Source organism: Lolium rigidum, chromosome 6, assembly GCF_022539505.1.
Source record: "Lolium rigidum isolate FL_2022 chromosome 6, APGP_CSIRO_Lrig_0.1, whole genome shotgun sequence".
NCBI classification, from domain to species: Eukaryota; Viridiplantae; Streptophyta; class Magnoliopsida; order Poales; family Poaceae; genus Lolium; species Lolium rigidum.
The window spans coordinates 285,605,514-285,632,609 of NC_061513.1; the positions used below are offsets into that span (position 1 = coordinate 285,605,514).

General features: G+C 46.6%; 1 protein-coding gene and 1 long non-coding RNA gene across 5 annotated transcripts; both read left to right on the plus strand.

Moving 5' to 3' along the window:
• Window positions 1-1,979: 1,979 nt before the first annotated feature.
• LOC124665444 lies at window positions 1,980-4,704 on the plus strand. 4 transcript variants are annotated; one of them, XR_006990563.1, is made up of 3 exons: window positions 1,980-2,186; window positions 2,279-3,990; window positions 4,280-4,704. It is a non-coding gene; the product is annotated as an uncharacterized LOC124665444 (long non-coding RNA). The 4 variants fall into 4 exon arrangements; XR_006990561.1 differs by having other exon boundaries at window positions 2,279-3,987; XR_006990562.1 differs by having other exon boundaries at window positions 2,279-2,614; window positions 2,931-4,704.
• Window positions 4,705-10,805: 6,101 nt separating this feature from the next.
• Window positions 10,806-25,742, plus strand: LOC124664291 (L-type lectin-domain containing receptor kinase IX.2-like). The gene is made up of 5 exons (XM_047201843.1): window positions 10,806-11,498; window positions 14,289-14,299; window positions 22,743-22,882; window positions 24,476-25,004; window positions 25,139-25,742. The coding sequence occupies exons 1-5, from the start codon at window positions 10,806-10,808 to the stop codon at window positions 25,740-25,742; spliced, it is 1,977 nt and encodes a 658-aa protein (XP_047057799.1).
• Window positions 25,743-27,096: the final 1,354 nt, after the last annotated feature.

The following is a 27,096-nucleotide window of genomic DNA, read 5'->3' on the forward strand; positions in this document are numbered from 1 at the left end:
GACGCGCCAAGGACAGCGAGCACGCCGTACAATCTCGCTCTCCCGCCGGGATCTCCAGGAGGACTCCCTGCGGCAGCTGAAAAGGACGACGGCGATGCGCATCCGAGGCGGCTGAGCGCACGGGCGGCGTGGCGGCTCGCGTCCCTGATCCTGAAGCCCTCAACGCCGCGCTGGCGCTCACCGTCAACAGCGGCGTCCTGGGCCGTGACATTCCTCACCCACTCCGAGGCCGAGGAGCCCTGGACCAGAGAAGAGAGGAACCTGTCGAGGACGATGTCGCTCCGGCGAGCCTTGGCGCTTGCCGTAGCTTCCGCTTCCTCTGGGATGAAGTGCTCCGGGCGCGGCTGCTTCCTGCCGCGAGAAGGAGCGCGCTTGGAGGACGACGCCGACGAGTCAAACACACCGGACGAGGCTGGCAAAATCACAATGCGACCAGATGAATGGAAACGAAATTGATCCGAGAAGAGTGGTCTCGGCACTTGAGATTCATGAACTTGCCAGCTCCTGTACCCGACGCTGACGGCAATGCGGAGCGTAGGCTGGCAGCAGAAAGAGGCGGATCGCCTGAGGGCGGCGCGGCGGACGAAGGCGGTGCTTCTGCCGCGGCAACGAAGCGCTTCGGGGAGTACTGCTTCCTGCTGCGCCACGGCATGCGGCGATAGGAGTCCGGCGGCGACGCGTGCGCGATCGCCACAGTGGCCCCGGGCGCTGTCAGTCAGATTACTCCGCTCGGTTCAGAGTTCAGACGAATCGAGAACACGACCAAGAACAGAATGCTTCGGCGTACGGAATGGTGATCTTACCGGAGCAAGCCCGTTTCAGCTTTCTGTCGCCTCCAGGCGCGTCGCCCTGATCGCCATCCACATCCACCATTACAGAGACGTGTTCATGCGTACCAGTCGCCGGCCCGGAAGACGATGACGCACAAAGAACAGGATACTTGGACCCGGCACCATCGGCATCTCCCGCGGCGACGAATTCCGTCAGTCCAGCTTGCTTCCTACCCCTGGACCATGCACGGAGGAAGGCGGACGGCGGCGCCGCCTCCGCAGCCGCGGCTCGGAACTCTGACGAACTCGCACCCAGAAGAATCATGATTCAAGAACAGACGAGCCAGCCTACCTACGGATCGATTGGAATTTGGCAGTCTTACCGAAGTGTGTCGCGATTGTGTCCTCGAAGGCCTCGCGGTCCTCGCTTTGGGTCTTTCGTGTCTCCCACCGCACCGAATCACCATCAGTTACCTCACGATCTTGTTTCGTGCTGCCCTCCGTCGCGGCCGCACGGACAGAGTTGTCTGTCTGCGATACGCCCTCCTGCTCGCCCTCGTCGGCACCTGCCACCTCGCCGGCGAGAACTGCCGCCGGAGCATCGCCTCCCTGCTCCGTGTTCACCTCTTTCGGATCAAGTATAGCGTGCCCGTGTTGCTCCATGGGGAATGAATTGGGGATAGAGTTCTTGGCGTGGGACGAAGAAGCGGGAGCGAGGAGGGCTGTGGAAGAGGGAGGGAAAGCGGTTGTTTGAAAGAAGCGGGACGGGGCGGAGTGGAGATGGTGGGGGCGAGCGGTTACACGGTTGCTGCTCCGGTTTTCGGATCTCGTGTGGACGGGTGCACACGATCAGACGGTTTCTTTTGAGATTTGTACGACTGCAAGTTATATACAAGTACTTTTTTTCTAGTTTGGATATCTACACTACTTGAAATCTACAATACTTAGAAAAGGAGGAACATGTTCCATATTCTGCCATCGCTCAATACGTCAAAGTTTTGGTCGACCCGCACTACGCCCGCACGCGCCAAATTGGGCCAGGCCCATCACGTCCTGCTCGTGCGTCGCATCATCTACTCTTCTCTCCCCTGGCCAAGTGACGATCCATTCCTATCCAACCCTAGCCGCCATGCCTTCTCGCACCCACAAGATTTCCTTCCTCCACCCGTCGGCGTTCTCTACGCGTGCCCAGTCCGCGCACCTCGGCGACACGCCGCCGCCCGGCCGCCCCTCTCCCCTCTATCAGGCGCCCCCTCGGATTTCCTCCTCCAGCGTGTCACCACAGACGCCCGTCCGATCCGGTCGTCACCGCCACCTCTTCACTGTTAGCGCCTCCACTGGACGGATCCGGTCTTCAATGTCTCGCCTCGAATGTCCATGTCCTCCACAGCGCGTCTCAGGGCATGGAGAGATAAGGTATCGACTGTACAGGGAAACAGCAGTCCCCAAGCTGCATACATGGCGAGCTACCTGCATAAGCGCCTGAGCCAGCCTCTGCTTTCTTTTAGTTCACAGCTCCGATGGCGACCCGAGCTCTCCAGATGCTGGGGGAGGACTCTCCGTGGAGCCTAGCACCCGAGCTCTCCAGATCCTAGGGGAGGCCTCTTCGTGGATCCTAGAAGGAGCGGCGGTGGCCATGGCGCTGCTGTGACTGGCCGCCTAGATTCTGGAATGGGCATGGTTGACCCCGCGGCGGCTGGGTCGGGCCCTGCAGGCTCACGGCCTCAAGGGCACCCGATACGGTGGCAGCTGGAGAGAGGCTTGGTCCAAGCCCCTGCCGCTCGGCTCCCACGACATCATCCCTCGCGTGCAGCCTATGTTCAACAACGCCATTAAAAGGAATGGTGAGAAATTCAGCAATTCTTGCTTTCCTTTATTATTCTTGTGATGGCAGAACCGACAGTCTTGTCATTTCGAGAACACATTACGAATATGCATTAGGTTGCAGAAACCTTGCTTGGTTTGCAGACAGGAGCATTACGAATATGCATTGGCTTGCTTGCTTCGAGTTCACAATAGTATTTCTGAACCTTTTCAAAGCGCTCTGAAATTTTTCTCAGGGATATACATAGCATGATGTACTACTAGACAGGAGCATCTAAAGAACTGTATGGTGCACTTTTTTTGCCTTGTAAACAAACGATCACTTTGTAAATGCAGGAAAAAAATTCATTCACTTGGTTTGGTCCAACACCTAGGGTGATGATTCCTGACCCGAAATTAGTAAGAGAAATTCTATCCAACAAGTTTGGGCACTATGGCAAACAAAAGAGCAGTCGTTTTGGGAAGCTGCTTGCAAACAGGCTTGCAAATCATCAAGGCGAGAAATGGGCAAAGCACCGGCGAATCTTGAATCCTGCTTTTCACCACGAGAAGATAAAAGTAACTACGCGATGGAATTTTATAGCTGCTTTCACTGTTTTCCCATTGAAATCATCATGCCTAATGAACGATAATGCACTGCCTGAATAATGCTTCATTCACAGAAGATGGGAGAATTCACTGTGCACTGAAGGATCATATGAGATTGACACTTTTTATCCCAGACTATTGGTATGTTCTTCCCTTCTTGCATCAAAAAGAAAAAATATCAACTTGCACATTCGAGTAATTGCCAAGCACACATGCTTTTTCTCATAGGAGTAGTTGTAACCTTTATATCACAAACTCATATCACTTCACAATTCAATTTTGTTCGCAATTGGAGCAGTAAGTGCATCCAAGATCTGTGGTGTTTGACAAAAATTATGTAGTTTAGGCACATGCACTTTATCTCGTAGAGGTGCTGAAATGGAATTGGAAAATAAGATCGTAGACCTTTTTTAAAATGCAAGGACTTTGTTGAAGAAAATAGCAGATTAATGTAAAAAAAACTTTGTGACATATCAGAGTATTTGCACGTTCCTACCTACAAATAAAGACAAAGCTATTAAAATGGTGAAGCCATCGGTGATGACTTGCTAGGATTGCTATTGGAGTCAAGTACACGGGAATCCAATGGGAAAGCAAATCTAGGAATGAGTACTGAAGAAATAGTCCAGGAATGCAAGATATTTTACTTTGCAGGTATGAAGACAACATCAGTCTTGCTCACATGGACACTAACTCTGCTCAGCATGCACCCAGAGCGGCAAGAGAATGCAATTATGCAAGCGATGAAGTTTTGCGCCATTTTGGAAGAACCACACCTGATTTCGAGCACTTGAGTCGCCTGAAGGTTGTAAGTATGAAATATATATTCTGACATTTTTTTGCAGTGGCTAATATAACAGCACAAGTAATGCCCCCTTCATCAATATAACAATATAAGTACCAGGAATATAACATATCAGATTTCTGTAGTATTAAAATTGTACCACATATCTGCATATACATTTGAGTGAAAACAAATACTCACAAATCTCTGACCGTGTCGTTAAAAAGACTTTATTTGGAGCAAAAGGAAGACATTGTGCTTTAAGTTCAGAAGGATTGGAGCAAGGATCTTTATATTGTGTGTTTTTTTGTAGGTAACAATGATTGGCATTGAGGCCTGGATCTAGGTGCGCCTCCTCTCCCCCTTTGTACACAAAGCTTTGCGTACAATGCCTCCTGTAGAGTGAGCTAGCACGGCATGGACCAGGTTTCGATGCAAGTTCTTTTCCAGAAACATAGTTTTGCTTTTTTAGCTTCATGATAACTCCTTCGAGCAACTGCTGAAAGTGAAACACGACTTGACTTGGTGTATTTAGCTTCATGATAACGCTAGAGGTTGGAAAAACTATCTGCTGTAGCATAATATCAAATAGAATCTCTATTATTCCAATACGGCATTTTGTGATGTTGACCTCTAGGATCTGATACCAAGTTTCGTATTAAAACTTGTGCATATTCAGGATAATGTGTATTTGTTCTTTTGAATAATGCAATGAGCAAGGCACTGGTCAGTATCATAGTCACTTTGACTACTTCGATGCAACTTTTTCACAAGATCTGGGAAAAGATGCAAGTTAATGATTTGTTGTCACCGTTCACTACTGAATTCTTTATTTGTTTTGTGCAAACTTCAGAGAATAATTTGGTATCCATGTATCTAGGTCTAAATTTAACTAGTTGTGGCAACAAATGGTCATTTTTCCTAGAATTCACGGTTGCTGATTGTGTGGCACTGGCATGACTTGAAGCGCTGCTCCCCTTCCTACCATCCAGTTATTGCGCACTAATATGAGGGTCGCTAAGTTGATTGCCCAGCGGCATGGCCATAGAGGCCGTTCCCATTGACCTGCGATGTCACCTACTCGTGGTACGACATGGAAAAGAGAATATTCGGAGAGAATGTGCACCTCTACTTCATTAAGCTAAACGGCAACGCCGGTGCTGCTAGCATCGTGGCTGCATTATTTTCGTTGATGAACTATAATGTGCGTTTTGATTGCATAGAATATATGATCCCTTCTTCAGTAAATTTGGTGACACATGCCTCTCTCTAAAAAAAAGTTCCATAGAGGCAACAAGTGAAAAGCAGGTAATTAAAGTAGTTACTCTCACAAATTTTGTACCTTAGGAATTTATCATTCTTTACTCCACTTTTGTATACATGTTGTGCTGGAAAGTGAGTGGGATAGGTGGTAGTTATAAGAAGTCAAACAAATATATGTGAGATTTTGCGTCTGAGTTTGAGTGCGTAGCCTTCAACACGTTCATATTTTCTCACCTAACTGGTACATGTGGAGTAGGAGTTTTGGCAAAGGAAAGAGCTATATTTATGAGACGCTTCCCGCAATACACTGTTGTGCTTCTTAAACCCCGAATTAAGTAGGTGTTGTACCATAAAGTCTTAAGATTTCATGGGTTCTCCCTACTAGCTAGCAATTAAACTATTGTAGCAAGCTGTGTCAAGTTGGTCTTCTCGACGAACAAAATACCCAGGGCTCAGTTCTCTAACTTTTAGAAGAACTTTAGCAGGAGAAATACATTCTGAATGTAGATCCTTGTTAGAGTGTTTGTTAGAGTGTTGTACAAATATTTCTTTGAATTCTGAGCAGGACAAGCCAATTTGGTTAAGAAATTCCTAAAATAGTGGGTCTGTCACATATAAATTTACGTGCAAAACGAAGATCCCATTGCGAGTGAAAACCTTCTTGAAGCTGATCTAAGATGTTCTATTAGAAGCCAGATATTTATGGAATACTGTCAGTTGTGCGACTGGATTTAAGTGCCAGTTCGACAATGCTCAACGATGTTTGGTGGATTGGTTAAAACTTTCAGTAGGAAAAAAGAGAAACTCGTGACTATGGGGATAGCTGCTATGTTTCGGGGTATTTGGAAAGCAAGAAACATGTGCTCAACGATGTTTGGTGGATTGGTTAAAACTTTCAGTAGGAAAAAAGAGAAACTCGTGACTATGGGGATAGCTGCTATGTTTCGGGGTATTTGGAAAGCAAGAAACATGATCTGCTCTGTAAATAAATGGCCATCTGAGCCTATAGAAATGACGAATAGGATATATTTTTTTGGATTATATGGTGGGCAAATCTGTAGGTAGCGAAGCTGAAGTTACAACTGGGCGCAAAGCTTTTGGAGCAAGTCACCAAGCTTTTGGAACAAGTCACCGTGTGAAATCTTCAGAGCAAGTTGAAGCTGGCCAGCATGGAGACCAAGGATGGGAGAATAGGTCAAGAAGGAGGGTGAAGAATTTGGAGTTGTGTAAAAAGAGCCCAAATAAAGGATATGTGGTTCATCGGTACTCTGGAAAGAAAGAAGATGTTGGGTTCTAGACATTTACTTCTAGCAGTTTGCTTGGCTGTGGCATGTAAGTGTCCTGTTTGGTTCTCTTTTAGGTGTAGCCTTTTTTTGGAACTGTAGTAACTTAGTTTTCTTTTTTAGTTACGTTGATGGTGGTAGCTGTGTTGTGGTGAAGAACTATGTAGAATGTTTGGTTTTTTTAATAGAAATCGGGGAGTGATCTCTTGGTTTGTTCAAGAAACTTTCCACTGCCTCTGCCTCCTAATGTAAAACCAAGAAAATGTTGTGCAACAAATGCAGGAAATCTATTCTATTATCCTTATGGGAAATACATTATATTGTAGATTGGCAGATGTGTCTATGTAGGGTCTAGGTCTATGGTTAACTTTGAAGCCATTAAAGTTCAGGAATGAGATAGAGAGATCGGTAGGGGACCTACAGTCAACTTGCTTATGGTTGCACGACTGGACTATTAGTTTTTTGCTTGCCTGACAACCTGTTTTGGACTATTAGTTTTTTTGCTTGCCTGACAACCTGTTTTAATTGATATGATAAGTGCAAAGAACTATCTTTGAATGAGGGAAGATAATCAAAGATTTTATAGTCAAATCCTTTCGATAAAATGCAGCTCAAACTTTCTCGTGCCACATGCATGTTCTCTCTGTTGGCTTAATGTGTCGAAATCTTTAAATATTTGTATGCATTATATTCTATGTGCCATCAGAAATATTTTTAATGAATCGTAGCAATGGAGAGGTTATTGAGTTAACGATTATGACATAGCCTAGAACCCAGATGTGAAACTTACCGCGGAAGAGTAACTAGATGATCTAGAACTTGGAACCACGCAGATGCACAACAATGATGTCTTATTATTGCGTTTGGTATTAATACATTATGATATCCCTATTTTATTTTGAATTTTCATAGTGAGTCATGAATTATATATGCATTGTGAAATAAAATTTAAGGACCCGTGGCAACGCACGGGCATTTGTACTAGTAATATTAAAACATCCAGTTTACAAAAAAAAAGTTTGTAATTTCCATTGGGTAGGTGCCGTATGTCACCCTTCCAATTCTCCAAGATTTCGTCTCACTTTATAAATAAAGGCACAACGGCTGAAATATAAAGACAACAAAAACTTACCACCGAAAACAAAAAAAACAAGACCGAGAGGAACCGGAGCTACATAACAACGCCCTCAAGGATTTCACTAGCCGTAGGCATATGTGCAGGAAGTAACCATAAAGACACACCTAGGAGGCATACAACACCCGCAAGCATTGCAGTTGTTGGCGTCGAAGCGATGAGCTTTCTCCTGGAAAATCCTTCATGCCACGCACGGTATCTTAGACTGCCCGCTGCCCCCGGGCCAGGCCTCACCATCCACACGACCAAAGAGCAAGGTCGCCAACACCGCCATGTCACCTGTCGTAGAGTCACCGTTTCACGCCAACAACATTACTGTTAACGGATTTGCTAATTCTCATAAGCTAAATTTCAGTCATGTGAGACACCGTTGGATGAAAGCCTCACGATTTGTGCGGCTTGGTTTTCTACGTGTCTGGTTGTTGTGGTTTAGTTTTTTTCGGGGCTTTGTGTTGTTGCAAATGGGTTTCACTTCCTTTGTACACGTTTGTGCGCCCGCATCGATTTTTTTTACATGTGTGCCCCATAAACAATGAATAGCTAGTTACATACCCCAAATCGAGTAGCCATAGCATTTTTAGGGCTATATTCCATTGTCCATTCGAAATAGACTAAGCTCCTGATTGGTTTTGGGCTCCTTGGCTGGTTTGGGTTGCAATGGTGGTGGGTGTGACGAAGATCTGTGAGAAATCTATTAGGAGACCACGGTCGCCCCTGACGATGACAACGTCTACGAGTGTATACCCTTCTTTGATGCTTCACTGCGGATCTTTCATTTTTGCCCCGCCGCTAGGTATTCCGGATGAAAGCCCAAGCTCTAGCTTTGTTGCAGCGGGCCATGGCGGTGTTTGTGTCGCGTCCCCCTTGGGGGCATCGCCTTTGGAGGCTCAAACCTGTGCTAGATGGTTGAGGCTTCACCTTCGTGTAGGGCTTTCTTGCCGGTGAGTGTGGAGGAAGTCAAGGCGGCGGCCCCAGATGGTGGATGCAAGACGAGGTGGCAGCCTTGGGAAGCTTGACCCCATGTGGCGGGATTTTCGTGCAACATTGCTCATGTGCTGAACCAGTGTCCCAAGGGTGGATTATTCGTCACCATGGAATTTTTTACTTTATATTTCTTTTTTGTTATTTTTTGGAGGTAATTTCATCCGGGCGGCATCTATAGTGAGTTTCCCCCTACTTATCAATGAAATGCCATCTTTTTTACTGGATCTTTCAGTAAAAAGAAATAGACTCAGAGGGAGATGAAAGGGGACATGGACAAGAGGGAGGTGGCGGCCGATTGGATGGAGAATTTCTGGGAGCTTGGCCACCCACCGGCGACCTGCACGTGCTACCATGGTAAGCAAGTTCTCTTCTACATGCTCGTGCTCACCACTCCTAACCCGTAGATCGAGGTCTCAGGTCTGCAACTTTGTCCACCATAGCTTTTCTTAGCGATGGTATGGATTCTACTCTGGATTTTGTGTGATGGTTTCTCCTTATGCTTTTTGCGGGGCAATTCGATAGTTGATGTCGATTGTGAGCAGGGGTGAGATGGATTCAGTGTTCATAGGATTTCTGTTTATGACAACACAACCTAGTGATTTGACGCGTGGGTGCTTTAACAAAGCTAACGCCTCATCTGACCCCTCGACGAAACCGTTTCGAAGAGTTCGGCACCAAAGAGAATGGAGCCAAAGTTGTGCAGGCCAGCGGCAAAGAAATTTGATTTGACGCCAATTAAATTTGACACACAATTTCTAAGTGGTTTGGCGTCAGTTACATTGGCGTCGACCTAGCTTGACTTCCTTTGTGGATGTAAAATCTTGACGCCGACCTATACAACTTTGGCTCTATCCTCGTGGGAGCCAAAGGTTAGATTCCAAAATAGTTTTGCGAGGGGTCATATGAGGAATTAGTTTTGCCAAGGGGTTAGATTGTTGGGGAGATATCAGGTGGAAATCCCACTACCAATCAGCTGATGGAAATTTGTAGGACCCCCTCCCCCGCACAAATGTACCGTCACACTGTCCGAAGAGCCATATGTGCATGCCTATTTCTTAACGATCCTTAATAAGCTACTCGTGAGCGCTCATAAGCACATAACACGCCGAGCCAAACAATGATTTCAGCTCGTTTCGAGCCGTAACGATCATGAGCTTAACGAGCCAAGCTTTAACGACTGAGCCGCTCATTAGTCCACCCCTAATCGGAGATGCCGCATCCGCCGCTGCTGATGCCCAGTAAGCCGTCGAGCACATGAAGGCAGGCATGTTGGAGAAAGAGGCCTTCAACATGCGTTGTAGGCCTCAGTGTCGCCACCGCCTCTGCCCAGCTTGTTGGCACCAACAGCTGCTCCACCTTCACCATCGGCCGCACCAGCATTTGCTCCGTCGGTTTCCAGGCCATCAGTGATCCCGGACCTCGTCGACCTGGCTCAGGTGCTCAGTGAAGGTGAGGCGTAGGCTCAGGTTTAGCATGCCATGAACTTTTTTATATTTTCATGTTCATATTTTTTACGCTATGTAAATTGTTTTATCAATGAAAAAATTATAAAATGCGTTGGGCCGATAGGTGCATCCCAGACGCAAACAGTCAATCGTGGCCCAAAGACCAATGTCACATCTACAGACTACAGCCGAACGCAAACAGAGTTGTGCAATCACTTTTGACCAAAATACGTTGGGCCGATGCCTGACCGGCCGCTGGAGATGCCCTCAAGGAAAGAGCGTGGAGAGGGAGGGGAAACGGAGCCCCTATGAGTCCCACCCATGTGAACATGAGAAAAACGAAGAGACCGATTGTGAGCGTCGATTCAAAAACTGCGTACTTGGTTTAAATACACTTTAAGTACACTGCCGTATGCCGCGAAGCTGGCCCTCGACATATACTATAGTAGGAGAACTCCAATACAGCCTGACCAAAATCAAGACGTCCAACTTGGGTTCTCCTTGCAGCCTTGCCACTTGCCAGACCGAGACTTTTCCTCTACTCTTCCGCATCTCACCAGCTTGGTCCTCTGTTATGTTGACGCCCGAGTCGTCTGTTGAAGTACTGCACCGAAACTTCCAGGAATAGTATTCATGGTTTATATGTGCATTGCTGCTCGGCTGTTGGAGCTCACAAGATATGGTGGTTAGCTCTTTCATACTCATCACTTCCAAGCTCCAAGCTCCAGCATGTTGATGGTCACGCCCACAAGCAGGCTTCTCCTCTTCCACATTTACGCCAGCTGCTGTTGCTTCCTCCTCTCCTACCATGTCTTAGAGGGATCCGCTGCCTCACCCTTCTCCTTCAGCTTCGACTTCTCCGACAGATCCACGTACTACTACGAAGACCTCCTATTCGAGGGTGATGCATCACAGCATGACGAGGTGGTCGACCTCACCTGTAACACGAGGTCGAAAGCCCGCTTCAATTGCAAGGGGAGGATGTCATACAATCACCCGGTGCCGTTCTACCAAACCACTACCGGTGAGGTGGCCAGCTTTTCCACGCGGTTCAACTTCGCAATAGGGTTCCCCGGAAAATATACTGGCGACGGCATGGCCTTCTTCCTCTCCAGTAACCCATCCATGCTGCCGCTCAACTCCGCTGGGGGCAACCTCGGCCTCCATAACGGCGATGGGATCACCGCCAAGGCCACAGACCGAATCGTCGCCGTCGAGTTCGACACATTTGAAAACTATTTTGACAGCTCACCCAGTCACATCGGCATCGACATCAACACTGTCCGGGCCTCCGTTAACACAACAAGCGTCAACGGCTCCATCAATGGCTCCATGACGGCGATCATCACTTTCAACAGCAGCACTCTCATGCTGGTGGCAAGTCTGCACTTTGATGATAAACCTTCTCGTCCCTCCTATCAAGTCACACTGGTGGAAAAACAGGCTTTGGTCGCGGTTGGCAACTGCCATTAGTCGCGGTGGCCCAACCGCGACCAAAGTAGCGCGACTAAAGGCCCCCCCTTTAGTCGCGGTTCCTTACGAACCGCGACTAAAGGCCCATCCACGTGGGCCTCGGGCGAGCGCCAGGGCGGAGGACCTTTAGTCGCGGTTCTTCCGGCCAACCGCGACTAAAGGCCTCCGCAGGGTTTAGGGTTTAGCCCCCTCCCCCTAAATCTGGTTTCTTTTTAATTTGTATTATTTTATTTCTTTTGGGTTTTAATTTTGAAGGAGTTTCACATATTCTACGGTACTGTATACATACATGCATATGAATGTACAATTTCAAACAAATTTGAAATTAGAACCAAAAAGAATTCAAGAGTAATATACAATATATATTCAATATCGGATGACCATATACAATATATATTCAATATCGGATGACCATATACAATTTTGAACAAGTTAGTTACAAATTCCGGTGCCTATAAAGATCTACGTCATCGTAATAGTGTTCTCCTCTAGGATCGATGACTTCCCTCGCCAACCATCCAGCTAGTTCCTCTTGAAGTGGTCGGAAGCGAGCTTCTAGACTAAGCGTCTTCCGGAGGTTATTCCTCGGGATGTTGTTCTCACACGTCCGGTCCCGCTCATTGCGGTATCTCCGGATCCTCTCACAAACATAGTATCCACATAGATTGGTCCCCGGTGGCTGAGTATCCCCAGTCGTCGGCACTCGCCATTTTAAAATGTAGCTCTTTTTTGAATTCACCGACCTTGGTATCTACGAACCGTCTCCAAACCCTACGAGGCAAAGAAAATTAAATAAACAAGAGAGTTATTAATTAGTTACTTGATATTAGGAAATGATGAACGAAATAGGCCGATCGATATAGAGCGCAAATGAATGAAAATAATTACTTTTGCATCATTTTTCTCATGTCGCCCCAAAGCGCCGGATCCATATTCGGAGAGTCGTGGACGAGAACCGAGGAGGTCTGAACTTTAATTACCATAAGAATCCAGTGGAACCTGCGGACACGATACATGCACAGTCATGCATAACTCATCGATTAGCCACATACCATGCATGGAGTAAACAAAAGAGAATGTGCTCAAGACAGAAACACTCACCCAAAATGGTAAGGAAATAGAATATCACTTTTCTGTTGCTGTTTTCTAATAAACCGCCACAGGTCTTCCTCCACGTCGGCGGGGTGGTGTTCTAACACATATGAATTAACGATGTGTGGGTCAATGAACCCAACATCATGGATGTTCCTTATTCGCATTTCCCGCTTCTTCATTCTGCATAATATATAGCGTACACAACAAGATAGTTAGGACAATATATATATATATATATAGTGCGGGCAATGAACGAGATGGGGTAGAAATTAATAAATCACTTACGAACGTAGCAACCGATGATAGATTTGTCGAGGTCGCGCAGATTGAACAGTCTGGAACAATTCACTCGGAGGAATTTGTACCCAGTAACGTTTGAAGTGATGCTCATATTTAACTTCCGCATAGATATAGTCTTTGGCGTTTTCATGTTTTATGTAAGCCTTGTACCAATTTAGCGGACCTTTCATTTGTCGAGGTAGATCCTCTTCCTGCGCAGGCTCGATGAGAGGGCCATTCTTCACATATGTAAATACTACGTCCTTCATTGGCGCCTCATCAAGGCCTAACACTGCACGAAGAGTGATACCTAAGTCGGCCGCTTGTTTTCTGGCACTTTCTACAGTCAATCCATGTGCTGCCGCAGCTGCTATGATATCGGGGGCCTCCCGACCGGCGGCTTGCACTATGAGCGGGGCGATCGATTGTTTACTTTGTTCCCCGAGCTGGGCAACTTCTTTCCCCCTTTCTAATTTTGTCTCGGCCTTGTCCTCCAAGGCTTTCTTCTCCGCCGACTCTTTGTTCCTCTTGAACGCGACCGCTTGCCTACGAAGTTCACGTAAATAGTCGTCGAGCAGATTCTTCGCGGCTTGGGACGGTGTGTTCAAAAATGACTTAGCCCACTGCTTTTCCTTGTCGAATATACTGGCTTGGGCTCGCCCTCTATTTTCTTCTTGACGCTCGCCTTCCATTTCTCTAAATCAGCAGCCGCGCCCGCCTCGACTTCCTCGGCACTACTTTCCCAAGGCCTCGTGGGGAGAGGCTTCGGTGATACCTCCGGTACCTTTGTTTTCTTAGGTACGTAAGGGTCCGGGTTAATAACCCGGGACCGCTTCGCTTCTTCGCCGGAGGTGGATTGGGGGCGGTACCGGTGTCCGATCACCCGCCGGACGAGGAGCGGGGGCGGCGTCCGCCGACGTGAATGAGGTGTATTAGGTGAAGCACCACCGCCACCGTCACCGCCACCGCCACCGTCACCGCCACCGCCACCGTCACCGCCACCGCCACCACCACCACCGTACGGGGGTGGACTTGTTGGCGCCTCGCCCGGAAACTTGATAAATTTCTTCCGCCATAGAATGAACTGGCGCTTGACATCTCCAAGTCTTTTCACCCCTTCGGGTGTAGCAATGTCAATGTCCGGGTCCTCAAACCCTTGGACTATCTCCTCCACCGTGACACGAGCATAGCCATCTTGAATGGGGTTGTTGTGGTGGAGTGCTCCAGTGGTAAAGCACTCGCCGATGGCTACCTTCATGGACATGTTCCCGATAGGATAATACGGATGACATGCTTTCATCTCCTTTATATCGTCCACGGGGTAGCGAGGAGGCTCCGGTGCAGTAACTTCGACCACCAGCTGAGGCTCCGGTGCGGTAATTTCGATCGTCGGTGCACCAGCCGGTGAGGCCTCCGTGGAAGCCACGCTGCTTCTTCTCCGCTGCTGGCTTCCGAGATCCATTGGATGATCTTCATGCTGCGCCCGAGCTGCATCTCTTTCGGCGACTAGTACACTCACGGTTTTCTTCATCACATCCATTTCCGTTACCAACTTCGCCACAACATTTGCATCCCGATCCATCTTTCTCTTACGGCTTCTGTAACCGTACGGGTCATCTTTCACGGGGAACCCTAGTTTCCACGAAATGTCCCCGGGCATGCCTCGTACACGTCCTCCGTGTTCGGGATTCCCGAGGGCTTTTGTCAGGGCGTCGTTCTCTCTGTTGAACCTGATCCTCCCCTCTTGAGCATCCCTCATTGCCTCAATAAGGTTTTGGGTGGGTGTAATTATTTTGCCCTGGTAAACACACTCCCCTGTCTCCGGGTTCAGCGATCCCCCATGCCCGTACCACCAGCTTTTGGCCCTTGGGTCCCATCCCTCCGTACCTGGACGGATTCCTCGCGCCCTCAGCTCGTTCTCCATCTTCTCCCACTTAGGCTGCCAAAAGCGATACCCTCCTGGCCCCATTTTATGATTGTACTCCTTCTTGGCCGCATTTTCCTTATTTTTTTTCGATAGTTCAAGGAACTGCTCCGATTTCTTTTGCTTCACAAATTCTGGCCAATCATGTTGCGGTTTCTCATATTGTCCTTTGAAATCCGGAGTCTTGCCCTGGTTGACAAAGTCATGGGCTAGATTTTGCTTGTATTTCCGGAATGCGTTGGCCATCCTAGAAAGAGCGAACTGTTTGACTAGCTTGCGCCTCTTCTTGTTTTCCGCAATCTTGTTACCCTCCTCATCGTATTTGCGGTATTCCGGAGGTAGAACGAAATGTTCCATAAGCTTTTTGAAGCAATCTTTTTTTTCTCTCGTTCGACAAAAGTGAAACCAACACGTGCCTTCTTTGGCTCATTCCACTCCTGGCGGGTGATCGAGACGTTGTCTCTAACAACGGCTCCGCATTGGCCGACAAACTTGGTGGCGTTCTTGCTGGGCTCCGGCGGCCTGCCGGTTTCTTCGTCGACAACATCGATGGTGCATGTTTCTCCTGGTTTCATCGTCTTGGTTGCGCCACGCTTTGACGACGACGTACTCGATTTTTCGACGATCCGGCCGAGGGCTAAAATAAGAAAGAGAGTCGCGCGCGTTAGTACACACACATTTATTCAAATCGGTTAGTTGTATCACCGGACGCTCAATATGTATATATATATATACCTCGGCGCCGGAGGTGGTTGCTACTTCCAATTGAAGATCGTCGTTTATCGACGTTTCTTCGGCATCATCTGCTTGCCGACGGCGCCCTTCATCTTCACACTCAAAGTTCGGATAAGAAGCGATATCATCTTCTTCTTCTCCGGTCGGCACAAAAGGAATATCGCCTTTTATGATGCCGAACATATGGTCTTCGAGCGTCCGGATCATAGTTGTCCAGAATCGGGTCAGCTCTATCGCCCGCCATATGTCAGTCCTGAAAACATGTAGTCAAAACAAATTAATTAAGTGAAGAAGGGGCGGTGGCGGTGGCGAAAGGGCGGTGGCAAAAAGGAGGGGGCCGGCGAGCTGGAAGGGGTTGGGAGAGGGTGTCGCGGAAGAGCGGTGGTGACGGCGTCTGCGCGGCGACGGCGAGGCGCGGTGACGGCGAGGCTCGGCGACGGCGACGGCGACGGTGGTATCTACGAACCGTCTCCAAACCCTACGGCGAGGCTCAATTTTTTGAGTTCTTTTAAAAGTGAAAAAATACAAAAGTGAAAATTTAGTTCATTTTTTTTGACAAACTTTTGTTAAGTTATTTTGTTAAGTTATTTTTGTTAAATTTTGTTAAGTTATTTCTTGTTCAATTTTTTTTGTTAAGTTAATTAAAGTTTTTGTGAAGTTCAATTTTTTAGTTCTTCACATAATTTACTAGTTGGCATTTTTACTAGTTTTTAATTAAAACAACTTAGTTACAAAGTAAAAAAACAAAAAAAACAAAAAAAAAGTGGGCCAGGCGGCGCCCCTGGCCTTCTCTCTCCCTCTCGTTCTTCGTCATCCTCGCGCAAGCGCGCGCGCGGCGGCGGCGTGTGGCGCGGCGGGCAGCGGGCGCCGGCACGGCGGCGGCGGGCGCCGGCGGCGGCAGCGCGCGCGCGCGCAACGCGTTTGGCGGCGGCGGCGCAACGCGGTACGGCGCGGCGCCCGAGAGCAGCGGCGGCGACAGCGCGCGCGCGCGGTACACGGTGGCGGCGCGCGGGATCGAAGTGAGAAGGGGGCCGGAGAGGCGCGCGGCGGCGGACGACGGCGACGTACTGAGGCGGTCGACGGCGGCGTGTGGCGGCGGCAGCGGCAGCGCAGTCGGCGAGGGCGGCGGGCGACGAAGATCGATGGCGACGGAGAGAACTCGGCGGAGAAAGAGAGATGAACCGCCGAGCGCGCCCGCGCGAATTTATAGGGAGCGACCTTTAGTGGCGGTTGGGGAGCCCAACCGCGACTAAAGGGTACTGCTAGTCGCGGTTGGCCCGCCTAACCGCGACTAAAGGGTATTTTTCGCCGGGTTTCAGTTTCCCGCGGAAAATACCCTTTAGTCGCGGTTGGCGAGGCCAACCGCGACTAAAGGTATTTTTCGAATTTCTTTTCTTTTTCAAAATGTGAAAAGTACATATAATATATGAATAAATTCAGAAAAATAAAACTAATTCATTTCAAAATCTGAAAAATACAAATAATATATCAAAAAGTAAAGAAAAATAAAACTAGTTCATTTAAAAATCTTAAAAATACAAATAATATATCAAAAATTCAGAAAATAAAACTAATTCAATTCAAAATCTTAAAAATACCAATAATATATCAAAAAATTCAGAAAAATAAAACTAATTCATTTCAAAATCTTAAAAATACAAATAATATATCAAAAAGTAAAGAAAAATAAAACTAGTTCATTTAAAAATCTTAAAAATACAAATAATATATCAAAAATTCAGAAAATAAAACTAATTCAATTCAAAATCTTAAAAATACCAATAATATATCAAAAAATTCAGAAAAATAAAACTAATTCATTTCAAAATCTTAAAATACAAATAATACATCAATAAATTCAGAAAAATAAAACTAATTCAATTCAAAATCTTAAAAATACAAATAATATATCAAATAAGTTCAGAAAAATAAAACTAATTCAATTCAAAATTTTAAAAATACAAATAATATACCAAAAAATTCAGAAAAATAAAACTAATTCAATTCAAAATTTTAAAAATACAAATTATCAAAAAATTCATAAAAATAAAACTAATTCAATTCAAAATCTTAAAAATACAAATAATACATCAATAAATTCAGAAAAATAGCCCCCTCTTCCCGCCTCTGTCTTCCCGCCTCTGTCTTCTCGTTGGCCCCCTCTTCCCGCCTCTGTCTTTCCGCCTCTGTCTTCTCGTTGGCCTCGTCTTCCCGCCATTTCTTCCCTGTCTTCCCGCCTCTTTCTTCCCGCCAGTTTTTTCCCGCCAATTTCTTCCCGCCTCTTTCTTCCCGCCTCTTTCTTCCCGCCTCTTTCTTCCCGCCACTTTCTTCCCGCTCCCATTTTTCCCGCCATTTGTCACTCCATATATGTAGCCCGGCTTGGCCAGCATTATCACATACAATCTCTCATCACTCTCTCATGGCTTCCACCGCACCCACTCTAACCTACCAGCAGGTGGAGGAGCTTTGCGCCTCGAACTACCCTTGCCCACCGGGCTACCGCGTCCCTGCCGGCTGGAGCCTAAGCGTCGGCGGCGTGCCGGTCCCTCCCGTCCCTCAGGGTACTGCGCGCCGGGCGGCCATCACGAACCACTACTACCTCGACCTCACGCCGGAGCAGCGGATGAATCCCCGCCGGCATCCCGATAACCGAGCATACTTGGGACGCCTTCTTCATCAATCGGCGTGAGAGGGCGCTCGCCGGGTATGAGGAGGACGGTCCGCCTCCGGAAACTTCCACGAGGCCGGCCGTCGGCTATGGTGGTACGGCCGGACTCCGCGAGCGTCATGGACTACATCACGGCCGGCGATATCCCCGCCTGCGCTACCCTCGGTTCGAGCCACGAGCGCCGCCCGACGACGGCGACGACGAGCAGCGACGACGACGCCGGCAACTTAGAAGGCGACGACTACCGGTACAACGGCGGCGGCTATGAAGACTACGAGTATGCATATTATACGCCTAGGCGGGAGTATGACTAAATCGTCACTCCAAATTTCATGTATGCGGGAGTATGACTTAGTCACTCCAAATTTCATGTATGCGGGAGTATGACTTAGTCACTCCAAATTTCATGTATGCAGGAGTATGACTTAGTCACTCCAAATTTCATGTATCATCGGTGCTATCTCGAGTCAATTGAATCATTCGAAAATGGACACCAATTAAACACATCACGGGTAATATAATTCACATGATTCATTCAACAAAGTTTGGTACAATAATAAATTATTACACATCATTTCTTCCCTTGTGTCCCCGCTTGCTTACGATTGTGCCGTATCCATGGAGCATCCTCATCATTTAACTTAATGCTTGGGTCGGTGTTCACTTTGAAGGGCGGAATTTCAGCAAACATATTATAATCTTCGACATGTCTCGTCTTGTCCTCCACTCCCACGATGTTTCTTTTCCCCGAAAGAACAATGTGGCGCTTTGGATCATCGCATGATGTACCGATCGTTTTCTTATCTTTCCGTTTCCTCGGTTTGCTACTCATGTCCTTCACATAGAAAACCTGAGCGACATCTTTCGCTAGGACGAATGGTTCGTCAAGGTAACCAAGATTGTTGAAATCCACCATTGTCATTCCGTATTGCTGGTCCACCTTTACCCCACCTCCTGTTAGCTTGAACCATTTGCACCGGAACAAAGGGACCCTAAAGGAGGGTCCATAGTCAAGTTCCCATATCTCCTCTATGTAACCATAATATGTGACCTTTTGCCCATTCTCGGTTGCTGCATCAAAGCGGACACCACTGTTTTGGTTGGTGCTCTTTTTATCTTGGGCGATCGTGTAAAATGTATTCCCATTTATCTCGTACCCTTGGAAAGTCGTTATAGTCGAAGATGGTGTCTTGGCCAACATGTACGAGCTGATCTACAACCTTATTGTCACTCATTAAATGTTTTCTCAACCAACTGCCGAAAGTCTCCATGTGGGCCTTCCTAATCCAGGATTCGAGGCTTCCCGGGGTTGTCCGAGCGTAAAATATTCTTGTGTTTCTCAAAGTACGGAGCCACCAAGCTGGAATTGGTCGGAACTGTGTGGTGTGCTTCGGTCGAGAGAATGGCCGTCCATACATATCATTGATTTCCTTCCGATCGTGCCTTTTCCACTTAGTCTCCCCTCGTGCCGCGATTGAGGAAGACCAATCGGCTTAAGGTCGGGAACAAAGTCAACACAAAACTCAATTACCTCCTCATTTCCATAGCCCTTGGCGATGCTTCCTTCGGCCTAGCACGGTTACGAACATATTTCTTTAATACTCCCATGAACCTCTCGAAGGGGAACATATTGTGTAGAAATACGGGACCGAGAATGGAAATCTCATCGACTAGGTGAACCAGGAGGTGCGTCATAATATTGAAGAAGGATGGCGGGAACACCAACTCGAAACCGACAAGACATTGGATCACATCGTTACGTAACCGTGGTAGAACTTCCGGATTGATTACCTTCGAGAGATTGCATTGAGGAATGCACATAGCTTCACAATGGCTACTCGAACATTTTCCGGCAGGAGCCCCTCAAAGCAATCGGAAGCAATTGCGTCATAATCACGTGGCGGTCGTGAGACTTCAGGTTTTGGAACTTTTTCTCCGCCATGTTTATTATTCCCTTTATATTGGACGAGAATCTCGACGGGACCTTCATACTTGCTCGGGCATTCAAAAAAGATGACCTTCTCTTCTTTGGTCGGAGCGTAGGCGGCACGACCTTGAAACCGTTCCGGATGCTTGTCATCGGGGTCTTTCAAACTTTGCTTGGTCCTGCCGTGATTCCTTTGTATCATTTGACTTCCCATACACGCCCAAGAAGCTTAGGATGTTCACGCAAATATTCTTCGTAACGTGCATCACGTCGATTGCGGAGCGGACTTCTAGGACTTTCCAATATTCTAGCTCCCGGAATATAGATTTCTTCTTCCACATGGCTACGTGCCCGTCAGCTCCCTTCGGAACCGATTGTCCGCCGAGACCCTTTCCAAAGATGACTTTCAAACCCTTGACCATATCAAATACCTCAGCACCGAGTGTGTTCCGCGAGGCTTCGGCCGGTGATCTGCCTTGCCGTTGTAATGCTTGCCTTTCTTTCTTCTTGGATGACCTTTCGGAAGAAATCGACGATGCCCAAGGTACACGTTCTTCTTACAATTTGGCAAATGTACACTTTCGGTCTCATGTAAGCAGTGCGTGCATGCATTGTATCCCTTATTTGACGAGTCCCGAAAGGTTACTAAGAGCAGGCCAATCGTTGATGGTTACGAAAAGCAACGCTCGTAGGTCAAATTCCTCTTCTTTGTGCTCATCCCACACACGGACACCAGGTCTGCCCCACAGCTGTAAAAGCTCATCAACTAATGGCCTTAGGTACACATCGATGTCGTTGCCGGGTTGCTTCGGACCTTGGATGAGCACCGGCATCATAATGAACTTCCGCTTCATGCACAACCAAGGAGGAAGGTTGTAGATGCATAGAGTCACGGGCCAGGTGCTATGGCTGGAGCTCGCTCGCCAAAAGGATTCATGCCATCCGTACTTAGACCAAATCTTATGTTCCTTGCGTCAGCTGCAAAATCTTTGAACTCTCTGTCGATCTTTCTCCATTGCGTTCCATCTGCGGGGTGTCTCAACTCCCCGTCCGACTTACGGTCCTCTTTGTGCCATCGCAACAACTTGGCATGCTCTTTGTTCCCGAACGGACGTTTCAACCGTGGTATTATAGGAGCATACCACATCACCTTGGCGGGAACCCTCTTCCTGGGTTTCCGGCCCTCAACATCGTCACCGGGGTCATCGCCTCGATCTTATAACGCAATGCGGTGCATACCGGGCATTCATTCAAATTCTCGTATTCACCGCGGTAGAGGATGCAATCGTTGATGCATGCATGTATCTTCAGAACCTCTAAACCTAGAGGGCAGACAACCTTCTTTGCTTCGTACGTAGTGGCGGGCAACTCGTTATTCTTTGGAAACATATTCTTCAACATTTTCAGCAAGTTTTCAAATGCCGAGTCAGCTACACCTGCCTGTGCCTTCCATCTCAGCAAATCCAGTGTGCAGCCCAGCTTTTTCGGACCATCGTCGCATCCGGGGTACAGCGCCTTCCTGTGATCCTCTAACATGCGATCCAAATTCTCCCTCTCTTTTTCAGTTTCGCAGCGTCTCCGTGCATCAGCAATGGTCCGACCAAGATCATCAACGGGATCATCACGTGCCTCTTCTTCACCTTCCCCTTCACCTTCAGCATCCTCCATGAAAGTATCACCGAAATGAGAAAGATAGCTTTCATCATTGAAATCATCCCCTTCTTCATCTTCTTCCATTATAACCCCTCTTTCTCCATGCTTGGTCCAACAATTATAGCTTGGCATGAAACCGTGCCGAAGCAGGTGCATGTGAACATCTCTTGAGGAAGAGTAACCCTTCCGATTCTTACACTTAACACATGGACAGATAACAAAACCCCCTGCTTGTTCGCATTAGCCACTACGAGGAAATCTTTCAAACCCGTACTGAACTCGCCGGAGAGTCGGTTACCGTACATCCATTGCCGATTCATCTGCATTATTATAATATAAAATATATAATTAACCATCATGCATTTGTTAAACTAACTAGCTACAAACAATATAAATTAAACAATGAACTACACACACATGCATATTTTATCAATGACACATCAAAGGTTCAAGTTGCTAACCGCGATCGAGGAGGAAAAAATAAATGAGAAAGCTCAAGTGTGACTCCAACACTTCATATCATGTTTGTTTCATGCTCTTGGGGCATTTCATCAAACACCTTATGTGCATAAGAGGAACCAAAAGCAAACCTAACACTCACTTGTGAAGTTTGTGAAGAGAATGGCTCCAAATGGCTAAGTGTTGGCTGCTGGATGGGTATATATAGGGGAGGGGCTTTAGTCCCGGTTGGGCTGGCCAACCGCGACTAAAGGCCTTCGGGCACCTTTAGTCGCGGTTGGGCTGGCCAACCGCGACTAAAGCCCCCCACGTGCACCAGCTGGCCACCGTGCGCCCTGGGCCCAGGCCTTTGGTCGCGGTTCGCCACACGAACCGCGACTAAAGACCCCATTAGTCGCGGTTCCTTTACCTTCGCGACTTATGGGGCTTCCCGGAAGCCTGTTTTTCCACCAGTGTCAGTACGCAGTTAACCAATCCCGTCACGGACTTGCTTCCTTCAGAGGTGGCGGTGGGGTTTTCCGCGGCCACCGGTGCAAACGTTGAGCTTCATCAAATTAGGTCCTGGTCCTTCAGCTCTACACTTGCTCGCGAAGGTACTGTCTATCTATAAACTAGCTTACAGTTGTTGAATTTTCTCCTATTCAGAGTTTAGTGGTTGCCGCGTCTAGTTTGAGCTTACAGCCGCATGGTCTCTATTTTTTTGTTCATGTGAGTGATTGTTTTTGTTTAATAATACTTATCTTTTTGACTATTTTATCAATGAACAAATGGATCAGATGCAAAATGTAGGATCGCTATTGAAATTACAGACCACGGTGAACAAATGTTTTTAAGAGCGTGAACAGATATTTCAAACTTGAAAATACCATGTAAAAATATTAAAATTTGATAAAAAAAATATTGACACCATCTGGAAGCACTGGCCGCGCATATATTAGATGACAAAGTGTATGCAACCGATAAACAAAATATAAATTGTGAAAAAAAGCTGTAATCATAAACAAATACAAAATTATTACGGATAATTATTGTCATCTAAAAAATTATAACTAGTAAAAAAAGTGAATTTCGCTTTTTAGCCTGTAATTATGCATTTGTGACACTAATTACCTACTGAGGGAAAAATCCTCTAGAATATTTGGACCTTCGTTTTGTGGTGTGTATCCATTGGGCAGGGTCTTAGTTGATGACCGGTGTTCAAAAGTATTAGTACGAGAAGGAATGAACAATTGGATAAGAGAAACCTGGGCATAATCGTGGATGATGCCCTCCTATCTTTACACATTTTATCATGCCACATCGACGAATCATGGCTGTCCTATATAACAAACAAAAATTCTAAACTCGGATAAAACCGTGTTTAAAGGCTGCTAGATGGGATATTTTTGTAGAAGTTCCACCAGATGGGGTAATATGTGTCACAAATACACTACTGTAGGGTAAAAAGTGGAATTCACTCAAAATAAAGTCTAAATATTCAAAAGCATCACTATCATGAACAAGAACCATCACTACCATAAACAAAAAATATCTTTGATCTAAATAATAAATATTATTCAAAATGTGTTGACGAAAGGGAAGTAGATTGACCACAAACAATAGTATAACTTAAGATGTACAAAACACCGAAAATAATCTCTAACCAGAAGACCATTATGGTATAAAAAAATTGACAGGTATGAAACAAAATTCTTAAGATATAAAGAACAGAGGGAAAATGATTTAAAAAAATTGTTGAAAAGAGAAAAACATAAATGCTAAATGTCATTAGCACCGAATGCCCAATGGGATGCTACTTGGGGACTGCGGTGGGGTCTGAACTTTGAAGCTGAGTGTGCCTCTTTAGACTTCATTTATTATTTTCTATTTCTCGAAAAGAGGCCACATACTTGAGAAAATTCTAGTTTGCACCACTTATTTGTGAAAATTGAATCGCCTTATTCTAATTGTGACACAATACACTGAACAATTTAACATGTTTTTAGCATGAAGTTAGTTTGTCTTCTAGTCATCTTCTCCCTAGTACCAAGTTCCAACACATTGAGCAGCTAGTTTTGCACCAAGCAAACGAAATCCAGTTTTTTCTTCTGTGTTTGTAATCACAGTGTATTCTGATATATCACTCAATTCAATACGGTTCACTCAATTCAATTAGCTAACTCAGACAAACGATGATATTTGCGCAGAAAAAAAGATACTGGTTATTGTTGGAGCCGTTGGATCTGCCACAGTCCTGGCAATTGTATTAGTCCTGGTTTGGTTCCTTCTAGCATGTTCCAGGTGGAGGCGCACACGCGATTCCTTTGGGCGGGGAATTTATGGACTTAGGAGGTTTGAGTACAGCGAGTTGGTCGGAGCAACAGGGAGATTCTCCAGGGACAACACACTTGGAGCTGGTAATTTCGGCATAGTATATAAGGGGAGCTACACTGACGATTATGGCAACCAAGAAGTGGCTGTGAAGGAAATAAAGAAGACTACAGGAGTAATTGAGGATTTCATGTCCGAACTCAAGACAATTAGTGCAACAAGGCACGTGAATCTAGTCGAGCTGAAAGGATGGTGCTGCAGCAGAAACATATGGAACTTGATCGATTTTATGTGTTGGTGCAGACAACAAAGGGTTAAACTCTTTCTTGTGTATGAATTGGTGCCTAATGGCACACTGGAGGAGCACCTACACAGCATGGAGGAAACTCTACCATGGGAAAAGAGGTATTGTACAATACGTACTGCATCCACAATAATTTGAAAGGTTGGAGAAGTATGAATTCCCCAAGAGTAAAAACATGAGATCGTGTGCTATATATGTCTCAAGATTTCACTTTACTCTTTAATATATTTCACAGGTATCAAATAGTTAAGGGCATAGGGTCTGCACTTCGTTATCTCCATCACGAGTGCAATAAAACCATCTTGCACAGAGATATCAAGCCAGGCAACATACTACTGGACAATGATTTCAACGCCAAGCTCGCTGACTTTGGGCTATCGAAGATTATCGCCAGCAAAAACAATACAACACTTGTTACAACTGCTATAGGGACAATCGGATACATGGATCCAAAGTGCATGAAAGATGGGAAAGTCAATTTCAACCGTAAGTATGATGTCTACAGTTTTGGAATTCTTCTACTAGAGATTGCAAGTAGAAAGTCCAGGGAGCAAGTCATGGAGCAGTATAGAAACAGCGCAGAATCACCAATGGTGGAGGTCGCTGATGAGAAACTGAATGGTGTCTTCGACAAGACGCAAATGGAGCGTGTGATTGTCCTAGGCCTCAAGTGCTCTGAACCCGATGAGAAACAACGCCCTTACATGGTGGATGCAATGAAATTCCTGGAGGACGGCATAAAGTTACCTGCTATAACCGAAATAAATGGCCAACTATGTGCACCAGGCACTATTAGCTCTAACCAGGATTCACTTTTTCCACCTAAGCTTAGCGGTTGATTCCTGGGTCGACGCTTAATCATGGGTCATCCATGCATTTGTGTTTCTTAATACGCATGCAACTCTAGCTGTATAGCGATGTAATTCAGACATTAATTGGTATATCGCCTGCATAAGTGTTATCGGTCTTAATTTTTATTATGTCTATCTCCACTAGGAGAGCACAGAAATGTAGACTAGTACTGCCCAACCGAAGGGCGGCTGGTTATTCGTGTAAATGTAACTTCTCATATTATTTGTATGTCTGAGTTTCATCAAGCTCAGTGGATATTTCTAAAACAAGTACACTCTCATGTGTTCACTACATAATAAGTAGCTTAGCAATCAAGGTATCGTCATTGCTGCGATCAATAAACCCATCGGAACATGCCAGGATGTGGTGGACGCTGAAGCTGCAGCCATTCTGGCGGGTCTTAGACTTGGATTAGAGCTGCAGGTGGAGAGTCTGGTCCTGGAGTCTGATTCTCAGGTGGCTATTGAAGCAGCTAGGAACAAGACTCACAAACAAGTCAGAAGTCACGACAGTGGAGCATTTTCAAGGATATTGAGGAAGCCAAGTGTGGCATTCCTGTTTGTCTTTGTCTTTCACTAGGAGAAAGCTGAATGGACTGGCTCATGGCTTAGCCCATCTAGCTAGTCAGTCTGGTATTTGTAATCACTGGGTTGGTGTAGTGCCAGATTTTATTGCCGAACTTGCTATGCAAGATGTTGTAAACACTGATATTGAGTAATGAAGAAGTTTCCCCCTCAAAAAAAAAAAGTAGCTTAGCAATTGTCAGAAATTGTGGCCAGTGTGACGCGCTGGGCTACTTCTTGTGGCCATTTTCAGAAAGTAACACGTTCAGCAATACCATCTCCTTGCCCACACACTTTTCAAAAGAAGAACTCCATGCCAATGGCACATCGATAACTCAGGTTGACTGGTTGAGCAGGCAATGCAAACAGCTTACCTTGCTAGAAAACGGAAGTCTAGTCGCTGCTGCTCTGCTCCCGTGGTGGCTGGGCCACGCCTGAAATCGGAGACTGTGCCGCCGAGCACCGACGTGCTAGCTCTGCTCGTCTCGCGCCGGTGTGTACCGTCTCTGAGCCTGCATCTTGACGGCCGTCGGCAGCCGGCCGCCGGCGCGGAGTTTGAATTGGGGAGGATTTGCGGAAGTGGGCGGACGAAATTAGGGATTCCAGACGACCTGCAGTGCAGACTGGGGGCAAAAGGAGCCGGGTTCAGAGCCGTTCGATGCATTTGAGGTAGTTAAATCTGGTGCGTCTGATCAAACGGTTAGCTTGTAGCAATTGTTTCAGCGAAACTACTTCACGTCCGACGTTTCTAGTTCGAATTTTGTACGAACAATATTGA